Here is a 10231-nt window from a genome sequence, read left to right on the forward strand (position 1 = left end):
ATCTATAGCTATGTTAGTGATAGATGAGACAGTGCAGTGTATACACTTTTACTTCAGAGTTAGTAAATATTTTAAAAAATGGCCCATCGATTGACACTAGACATAGGTCACAGTCATAGTTGTTATGTTCGTAGAATTCATTGATGAGATTGTAAATCTTTTTTTTTAGTAATGAGGCTGATTTACGTGATGGATGCACCTCCTTGAACACGGGAACTACAGCATCCAGTCATCCTTGGGTGGTCTCCTATCCAAGAACTGTCCGGACTGCATGTTGCTTAACCTCGAGATCGAGGGGATCGGGTGTGTCAACGTGCCACACGGCCGTAGCATTATGCCACCTTTAATGTCTAAAGTTTACAAGTTTACAGATGAGATTATGGCACGTTTATTTTTGCAATACTACTCTGAATACCGCTGGCTACCAGTGACCTATGACATCAAACTAGTCTCTTTCTGTGGGTCTTCAGGCGCAATGTTTTATGTTAGTGATAGATGAGACAATGCTGTGTGTACACTTTTGCTTCAGAGTTAGTCAATAATAATAAAAATGGCCCATTGTTTGACACTAGATATAGCTGATATAGATATATATGCAGACATAGTTGTTCGGTTCATAAAAGTTCGTGGATGAGATTATGGCACATTCATGCAATGCTATTATGAATATTGGCTATCAGTGACTTATGACATCAGACTAGTCTCTTCCTGTGGGTCTTCAGGCGCAGCGACACGGCTAGGGGGTTTATTCCTCTCCCAGCCGCGGCGGATCCTGTCCACACGCGAGCCCACACAGGGCAGGGATATCACGACCTTCATCAGGACCAAGATGGCGGGGAGGACCAGCGTCAGCTGAAACACGGCGATGGTGTAGGACGAGAAGAGGCCCGGGAGGGTGAAGACTTCTGCGCCGTAAACAGCGTTGTGGACGATGGCGAAGATCAGGACCGCCCACCCGAGCTTGGACTGGACGAGGTTAAACTCGCGCCAGTTCATGGCGTTGGTGACGGAAGGGATGGAGGAGACGCCGAGGACGGTCATGAGGAAGAGCGAGAGGGCGCCGAACAGGAGGAACGTCTCTCCGCTCCAACGGAGCTTGCCGTACTTCACGTCCCCGCTAGGGGTCGCCGTTTGCTCAAACAGTCGTGCGTAGTACGAAGGACTCCATATCATAAACGAAAGAAAAGCGTGGACGATGGAGGCCAACAGGGACAACAGTCCGAGCTGCTTGCGTGCCAGCATCCACTTGTCGAGCCAGTTGGGGAAACGCTTGTACTTGGTGCCGTTGTATAGCTGTGTGAACGCAGCGAAAATGCCGGGAATGTAGACTAAACACAGCAAGGTGATAGCAGTCCCGGCAAAAGTCATGTTCATGACGCTCACGGGAATGTGAGATGCTTGGTTGGTCCCTGTAATGGCTCTAAAGATGACTACTCTGTACAGACAGTACAGGAAGAAGATGATGAAGACACCCAAGAACATCTTCAGCGCCAGGTGCCATGATGGCAGGAGCCGGAGAGGGATAGCCTCGATTTCACGCGCCGCCCGAAGACTCCCATAATCCACCGGGACAAATCCGAGATCCTGTGCCAGTTGCATGACGGTCTTGCGAGCGTTGTTGTCATCGCTACAAATAAAAACCTGAAACATATGGATGAAAATAAAGTGAATGTAGAGAATCCATGTAGCAAATATTTTTATATTCATTTTTGATAGAATTTCATCCATGAGTTCAAACATTGTACATATTACACCGTGCACACGTGGCCTGCATCTTCCTAATAACATAACATAGTCAAATCTTTATTGACACGACAAAAGCACAGCGGCTTTCGTAAGGTCTACATGTATAACAACTACTTACAGTACAACTAAACACACATATATGGATATCTATAGGTATGAACAAATCAACATATAGGGACTAGCATGTCATGTGTCTCGTATCTAGGAGGTTTAAAAGGGACCTCCTTGCTCGTATGTAAGGGCCACCATCTTGTTTATGTGTGATTCATCGAAAACACATTATAATCTAAAATCCTTACCTCTTTCGAGCCTCCAAATAGTCCTGAACTTAGCGACCAGGCGGACAACACGTTGAACCCCTTCACCACGGTCGAGTCGGGGAACGATCTGGCCAAGTACTCGGCATTAGACTCACCCTCATGGATCTTAGAAAGACAGAAACAAACACAAGTTTGTCGTTGATTGCATCAGGGCCATGTCCATCCAGACATGCACGAGGAATACTGTAGATTCGATAAGCAACAGCCGTTGTTCCGAATTACGATCATTGTTTGGAGGCAAAAAGTTGGGGGGGGGGGGTGCGATAAAAGCTGTTTTTGTTGCAAACCGCCTCAAAATACAGGGATGCCATGGTGTGATTTGGTACACATGGAACATACTTCTCCTCTTTACAAGGTGTCTTTTTATCAACAATATATTGGTACAAATGTACTATGACCTTGAAAGATGAACAAGAGCTGACCTCTGTGTTGTTGCTGACGTCGATGAGAATCTTGCCGGCCAGAGCGTCCCGGTCGGCCTGCAGGGCGGGGTAGTTCTCCCGGTGGATGGCCACGAACACCAGCCCGGCTCCGGACAGGGCTGCCCGCCGGTTTGTCACAGCTGCACCCTGCTATGTCAAGTTAAGAGAATACTATAGAAAGGTCACGTTTGCAAACAAATACATAATGCTCACCTTCACAGGGTCAAGCCGAACAAGCTAATGCTCTGTTTAGTCTTACCGTATAGGAGGTTCCGCCCCTGAGGCGTCGCCAAGAAGAAACATTATGATATTTCTTGTTTTGATGTTTTCTTAAGCTACAAAATATAGAATAAATGTAAGCACGAACAAAATATAAAAGAAACGCGGCAAAGCAGCATGTGTGAATGCAGCAGGTTTCAGTCTTAGCGAAAATTGCCATAGACTCAGGAAAGGTGTCGAGAATTAATTACAGACAGAATGCACCGAAATGGTTACGGATAGAGGGTTGTTACCTATAAACGGACACGATGATCAAATTTGTTTTCTTCTATGAACCCACATTATGGGTTCAAATCCACCATTTCACTATCTCTGGCCTACGAAAACGTCACAAAAATACATTTATGTAGCGATACGTTAACGAACCTGTTTTGGCGGCAAGCCAGCCGTTTATCTAGGGCAGCAGGCCGCATCACGCGGAGCGACTGGGGATTGGGTGAAGGCCAAGATTAAGAGCACGCTACGGATAGGTCGAAGGGGGGGTTCTTTGTTCACTACCTCTTTCCGGGGATGATGGGGCCAGGTTAACATTTCAATTACGATGCGGACAAATTCGTCGTATGTTGTCAATTCTCCCACGCAGAGACGAACCCGCGTCTTGGAACTTGGACGAACTAAGCGGAGTTCTATGGTGCAGGTTCGAATCTGCGTACTAGGAGAATGCGGCCGTCGTAATTAATTTTCTAGCTGGCTGTAACAGAACCAACCGCCGACAAGGATCCAATACAGCCTTTTCCGTAACTGACAGCTGAATTTTATACGATGCATACACGATAATAGCAAGACTACCCCCAGTTTGAGATTGTGCGATATCGATGGCACGACGAATGCGACCCTCAGCACGCGCTATGGTTTCGGAATTGGGAAGGAATTTCCCCCCAGTTTCGCCGACTGTGCAAAGCAGGATTGCTTGACTTCTAATTCTGAGCTGTAGGTCGAACTTTTGGTTTGGGGCATGACTTCTGTAAAAGCTTTAAGATTCACCCTTTGACCAAAGATAGCTTCTGTAAAATAAATATAGCCTTTTTTCATGCAGTTAATCTATTCTTTAAACCGTAAATGGGGCACAGTTTTCCTGGAGCATTGGGAAAAATGCCAGAGATACATGTAAATAGATCAGAAACCTAGATAGGGCACTTATTTTGAACGTCTTCACTGTGTTTTGGCAAAGAGGTTTGATAAACTAGGTTTGATAAAACCTCATTGGTTTCGGTTATAGTTTAAAAGAATTCTACTCACGAAGTCCAAATGCTGTCAGATGCATACCGTTCAAATCTCAAGACCGTTATTTCAAACAAAATATGAAAGAGATGGTCACTAGAAATAGCACTACAGAAAGCTAATCCGTTTTGATCTTATTCCCACTAAAACTATGCAAAGATCAGACGGTATGAAACTTGTAAAGAGATTGTCACCAACCTACCTGTGTGAAAAACCTGGCGTTGCGGTCAGGGTCACGGCTGCCTACAGCCACAGGGAAGCCCGCCCGCACCAGCCGACCCGCCAGCGACCGGCTGTAGTCTCCGCTCCCGAGAATGGCCACAGTTTGCCTCCCGGGCTCCCGGCCATCCCTACCCTCTTCAACAGACACTGTAGACATCGGGACACCATTGCTGAAAGTCCTGTAGTTCTCAGTCATGGTTAGAGCAGAAGTGTTCCACAGAAACTGATGAGGAAGTCTTCAAGCTCAGAAACTCGCTGACGTATCTTAGTTTTGGTTTATCTCATTATCATAAGACTTACTGTAACATTGCATTCCAGGGGTCATTTACCCCTAAAAGTCGCAGATGTGACCTACTAAGGAAGAACAGAACATACCTCGTCAGAAGTGATGACGATACTTGAGTCTACAATGATACCAGACGCTCAAACTGACACAATAAAACCATAGAGGAACGACTATCTTTATCTACGGTTTCGGTAAGCTAGAGGTACGTGAACAGCAAGTAGGTTATTCTCCAAGCAGAAACCGTGAGAGGGGCGAGCCGGTAAAAATCCTGACTATTATTATATCTCCGCGACTCAACCTCTGCTTGAAGAATATGTTTTTAAGTAGGTCACATCCAGGACTTTTGGCTTAGGGGTAAACGTCACCAAGCACTGTTACCGTTACTTCTCACGCCACGAAAGGTTTAGGCATACGCTTTGACGGGGCTGCTGTTTACTTCCTGGGTTCACGGAAGTTCAAATGGAAAAAATGTCATTGTTGAAAGGGGGCAGCAGTTGGAGCCAATGTCTAGACCTCACGGTCAATTATGAGGCTTGATTTAACCCATTGAAAGCATTTTCTTTGTGGGGTTTAATGTTTAATCTGGGCAGTAAGCATATATATGACAGAAAAGCTGAGCTATTTGTAAAGAATGGCATTTCTCTATCCTGTTCTTTCCGCACCCACATAAAATCTCGGCTGCCGGCTGTTTTGGTGGATTGGTAGAATTTGTTGGAAATGCGTTTAAGTCAGTCAAATTGAATGACAGTCACACCATTCAAATCGTTACCTTGTTCTGAAGGATTGCTATAGGGTTTTGCCTTTTGTAACTACTGTATGTTATAGCTTTTGCCTCTACCTAATCTTATCCAATAGATAAGGCACTTTCTGCCCTGGCACAGCTATACAGATGTTTCCTGTTATACCATGATAGACAATGTCAGATATGTGTCTGGCAACGATAACAATTTAAGTCACAAGGGTAAAATGTTGCTTTACTGCAGTTCCACGACCCCATACCTCCGCCAAAAGACTTACCCTTGCGACTGATGTATTTGTGTGTTTGTCATTACTTATGCAACGAAGTTCCCCATTTGTATGAGAAGTATATCGACTGCATCTTCTCCACCCAAGTAACAGAAGTAGACAGTTTTTAATATCTGAAGAAAGAAGGCAATACTAGCATTTTCGTGATCATTTGCATGAGGTACTCATTTTCCTGGTCCATATTCAACGGTGTTCACATTTACGTAACTTTCAAGTGTCACAAGTATGAAATTCTCAACATTCAGATGAATAAAAAAGGCACGACACGTATGGTAAGAACAGCAACAAAAGACGACACGAAGAAGGTGATCGTGATAGACTTCAAGCCGGACTCGATGCTACAGACAATTTTTGTATATATCTTTAGATGCCACAATTCCCATAATGTAACAATATAAATTTAACTGTTTTAGACAGAAAATTGATTCATATTTTACCTATACCTCTATTCTATACTTTACGTAGTAATTGCCATACATAAAATGTACCATGTAAAATTGTCGCGCAAAAAACTTCTTCTGTATCTAGTTTTCTATATTTGCTAGACTAATTATAGATAACTCAGGTAACAAGGACTAACTGTCTTTGGGCAGCTTTAGGAACTCTAAAAAGTACATCAAATTTGATAGTGTAAAGTGTCTACATGAAGGAGCCTCGAGCACGCTAGTGAAACTATACTACAGGTACGATGTCATCTCCGGATCCTCGTGGCCGTAGGCAGCGTTGGTCTGAGCGGTTTTGCCCCCGGGTCCGTTCCTCTCCCACCCTCGCCTGATCCTGTCCACACGGGAGCTGACACACGGCAGCAGCGTGACGATCTTCATCAGCAGCAGGACCGCGCACAGGGTCAGGTCGATGTAGAAGGCCGGGCAGGTGTAGGACGTGAAGAGGTACGACTCGATGAAGGCCTCCGCCATGTACACCGCGCAGTGGGTGACGGCGAAGAGGAAGATGACCCAGCCGAGTTTGGACTGCACGAAGTTGAACTCGCGCCAGTTCATGGTGTTGGTGACGGAGGGGATGGACGTCACGCCCAGGACGGCCATCAGGAAGAGCGCGAGGGTACCGAAGAGGAGGAAGGTCTCCCCGCTCCAGCGCATCATCCCCACCACGACGTCTCCGTTGGCGTTGACCACCGTCTTCTCGAAGAGGCGGTCGTAGCCATAGGCGGGGCTCCACTCCAGGACGCTGAGGCAACCGTGGATGGACGCGATGAACAGGCACAGGAGCCCGAGCTGCTTGCGCGCCCGCATCCACTTGTCGAGCCAATTGGGGAAGCGCTTGTACTTGGTGCCGTTGTAGAGCTGGGCGAAGCTGGCCAGGACCCCGGGGGTGTAGACCAGACAGAGGGTGGTGATCGCGGTGTCGCCCAACGCCCTGTTCACCTGGTGTATGGGGATGTGTGCGGCGTAGTTGTCACCCGACTTGATGGCGTAGAACACCACCCCGCGGTACACGTTCCACAGGACGTAGAAGACGAGGACGCCGAGGACCATTTTCAGGGCCAGGTGCCAGGACGGGAGGAGGCGGAGGGGCATAGCCTCGATCTCGCGCGCCGCCCGCAGGTTCCCATAATCCACCGGGACGAACCTCATGTCCTGCGCGAGTTGCATGACGGTCCTCCTAGCCTCGTCATCATCACTACTGATGAAGACCTGTAAGTCATAGGAGAGGCTTTATAAGCATTAAAATTCATCTACGTCGATACATTATATTATGAAAAGTTTGAGCTGTTCTCCAGCCCAAAATAATTAGGACGTGCGGACCTCTCTCAACCGGGACGGGGTCCGATAAATCAACTCCCAACAACCTTTGACCCATTGCTGACGTCACACGTTCGATCGAGCGACAAGTCGTGTGTCCAGAGCGATTGGGTCTAAGAACTATAAAGAAGATTGGGTGATTCAGCAGAAAATTCCTTTGAGTCCAATTATATTGAGTTGGAGAACATTTAAATGGACCATCCCGTCTTTCTAGTTGTTCCGCTTTCTTGACATTGTATTCTCAAGTTTACTCTACACTTAATTCTTAACACAAAAAACATGGATCTATAAAAACAGCAGGAGACTCTGTTGACCGACGTTCCCTTCATCACAATATATGGCCTCCCAAAATGTTAATGGCTACATACTGATTTCCACAAGTGGTAGTTTTCACATTCAAGTTACTAACAGTTTCCTTACCTCTTTTGAGCCTCCGAACAAGCCCGAATCCAGCGACCAGGCTGACACGACGTTGAAGCCCTTTACCACGGTGGAAGCCGGCAGGAGCCGAGCGAGATACTCCGCGTTAGACTCTCCTTCCTTCAGCTGGGTTGGACAAAGTCATTTCTAATGTCTGTTTCTCGGCATATGATTGCAAATTTTCAAAGGTCTGAAACAGGGTATTTACGTTCTACAGCGTACGTACGGTCTGTAAGAAGATTGACAAGTACATATATACAGGAAACGTTTTTGATGAACAAACAATTCATCTTAAGTCCTCCTTTCCATACAAATCTGTTTGAACATGCACAATTGACAGGCAGAGATGATCGCGTGCAGAACAACAGACAATGTCTGGCGACATTCTTTTTAGTTAACATCTAATCATCACTTAATCTCACCATACTACAACTGGATTCAAATAGTATTGCGCTGAATCGATTTTCAAAGTTTACATGAATGGAGGAATAAGGGAAAATGCTATGTTTTCGGACATGTATGGCGTTCCACTGACCTCCTTTGAATAGTGACGTACCTTGGTGTTGTTGCTGACGTCGATGAGAATCTTGCCGGCCAGAGCGTCCCGGTCGGCCTGCAGGGCGGGGTAGTTCTCCCGGTGGATGGCCACGAACACCAGCCCGGCTCCGGACAGGGCTGCCCGCCGCGTCGTCACAGCTGCAGCCTGTCAAGAAAATATCACTCCAGATTGTGCGTTAAACTAGATTGGAAGTGAAGGCCAGATATTTGTGAGGAGTAAGAGTCCTTGCAAGTATTGCCCTCAACTCTAGCTCGCTATAGAATCCTGATAAGGTTAACGTCACATTTCCAAACTGGGGCCCGGCAGGGCTGTTTGTGGAAACTAAAGAAAGAAATTTGTACGCAAAAATATACACAAATAATGCCCACGACTATTCTCGTTACGTCTTGTGCAGTTTTGTGTCTTTTATATCATGCTTTTCATACAAGCTGCCCGACCAGGCCCATGTTTGGAAATGTGACGTAGGCCTATATCTACGTTACGCCTCTTTCACTCTGAGCTGACTGTGGTTGGAATATTTGAACACGACTTTTCCCCAACCAACCCAATGACATGAATGAATTCGCCCATGACCTTCAAGAAGTTCACAACCTAGGCGACTGCTTCCAGAACGTGTGCCAACAGTCTTGATATTCATACCTAACGGACGCAGCGACAGACACAGACCACAGAAGCTTACCGTGAAGCTAACCTTGACCCAGATTTTACCACTCGGTTATGTTTACGACTCATTACGACTAAGCACGAAATGGTAGTCGCTGGTAATGTGAATTTTAGGTCCTCGGGGAGTTGTAAAATGCTTAAGATCGGTCAGGAGGGAAATAGCAGTCTCCGGTCAACGTTCCGACAGATTTGATCCAACTTGGGACAATATTTTGGTCAGAATACACAGTAGCCTTCGGGTTGCTGCACTGCCATGTCAACAGGTGATTTGTCATTATGATTGTGCTGAACTCGACGGACATGTCAATAATGGGAGTGACATGTGTACAATGGGAGTGACCATTCACCAGGACAGAACGACCAAAATATGCAGGTACAAATACATTACATAATATGGCCAATATATTAGTCAAGGAACAAACAAAGCTATCCAGGCCATGGAACTGTGCCCCCACTACGTTTACAACAAACATCAATATTTTGCACAAAAATCTAAAAATTGATGAAAATGCCATCTGTAATTTGGGTAGCCAATGAACACTCCTAGTCCTAGCCCGACTAGTCTCTTAGAAATACACAAAGCACACAAATCACATCACACGATTTGTGTGCTTTGCTGTTTTTTATCAGTCATATCTTCCAACTTTGAATAATATCACAAATATGCAACCAAGGATTACATAAATTGAACATAGGTGGCATTGACATCACAAGGCTATCGCCTTCTAGTGGAATGCTGGCCTTACCTGAGGAAAGAGCCGTCGGTTACGGTCGGGGTCCCGACTCCCGACGACGACGGAAAAGCCCGACCGTACGAGGCGGCCCGCCAGGGATCGGCTGTAGTCCCCACTCCCCAGAATCGCCACGGAAACCTTCGATGGAGTCTCTGACTTCTTCCCACCGTTCAGCTCGGGAGAGTCAAGTTTGGGCTCAAGTTTTGACTCCATAGCTAGAGACGTTCCGTTGTGTTCTACTTTTGCATCCATTCCTTCCTCGCGCCAGTCCAAGTGGTTCCGACAGTCTAAACGCCAGCTGGTTGCTATCAGAGAGTTAGGTAACGTTACGTTGTTTGGCAGTTTGCCCGGTCAGAAGTGGGACAGACAGTTGTGTAACCTACCGGGCCCCGCAAACTTTATTTTGTGGATGACATCACTGACGACGCAAAATTTGACGCGAAGGAGGGAATCAATAATACACAAAGAAAGCAAGACAAACAAACACAGAGAAAGACCGAAAACAATAATTCCGTTTTCACGGAGACAACAACATGCCTAAATGCGGATATGATGAACACTGCTCCGAGT

General features: G+C 46.2%; 1 protein-coding gene across 4 annotated transcripts; it reads right to left on the reverse strand.

Annotated features, from left to right (window-relative positions):
* Positions 1-34: 34 nt before the first annotated feature.
* Positions 35-10231, reverse strand: LOC118416556 (metalloreductase STEAP4-like). Of its 4 annotated transcripts, none has more exons than XM_035821697.1 (4): positions 4191-4755; positions 2489-2635; positions 2046-2171; positions 35-1641 (listed from the first exon to the last, which is right to left on the reverse strand). In XM_035821697.1, exons 1-4 carry the CDS (start codon positions 4404-4406, stop codon positions 685-687), a joined length of 1446 nt encoding a protein of 481 aa, XP_035677590.1. In that variant the 5' UTR covers positions 4407-4755; the 3' UTR covers positions 35-684. The 4 variants fall into 4 exon arrangements, with proteins under 4 accessions (XP_035677590.1, XP_035677589.1, XP_035677588.1 ...); XM_035821696.1 differs by having other exon boundaries at positions 2489-2638; XM_035821695.1 differs by lacking the exon at positions 4191-4755 and adding an exon at positions 9674-10231 and having other exon boundaries at positions 72-1641.

The sequence above is a fragment of the Branchiostoma floridae genome, chromosome 5 (genome assembly GCF_000003815.2).
Source record: "Branchiostoma floridae strain S238N-H82 chromosome 5, Bfl_VNyyK, whole genome shotgun sequence".
In the NCBI taxonomy this organism is placed as follows: Eukaryota; Metazoa; Chordata; class Leptocardii; order Amphioxiformes; family Branchiostomatidae; genus Branchiostoma; species Branchiostoma floridae.

What these genes read in the sequence shown, in the direction of transcription:
- LOC118416556 (XM_035821694.1), bottom strand. Translation starts at nt 9,913, where the DNA reads ATGGATGCAAAAGTAGAACACAACGGAACGTCTCTAGCTATGGAGTCA. An exon ending in ACCGACGGCTCTTTCCTCAG is followed by an intron (nt 8,409 to 9,673) that starts GTAAGGCCAGCA and finishes TTTTCTTGACAG; the next exon opens with GCTGCAGCTGTGACGACGCG. An exon ending in TGTTCGGAGGCTCAAAAGAG is followed by an intron (nt 7,178 to 7,705) that starts GTAAGGAAACTG and finishes TATGACTTACAG; the next exon opens with GTCTTCATCAGTAGTGATGA.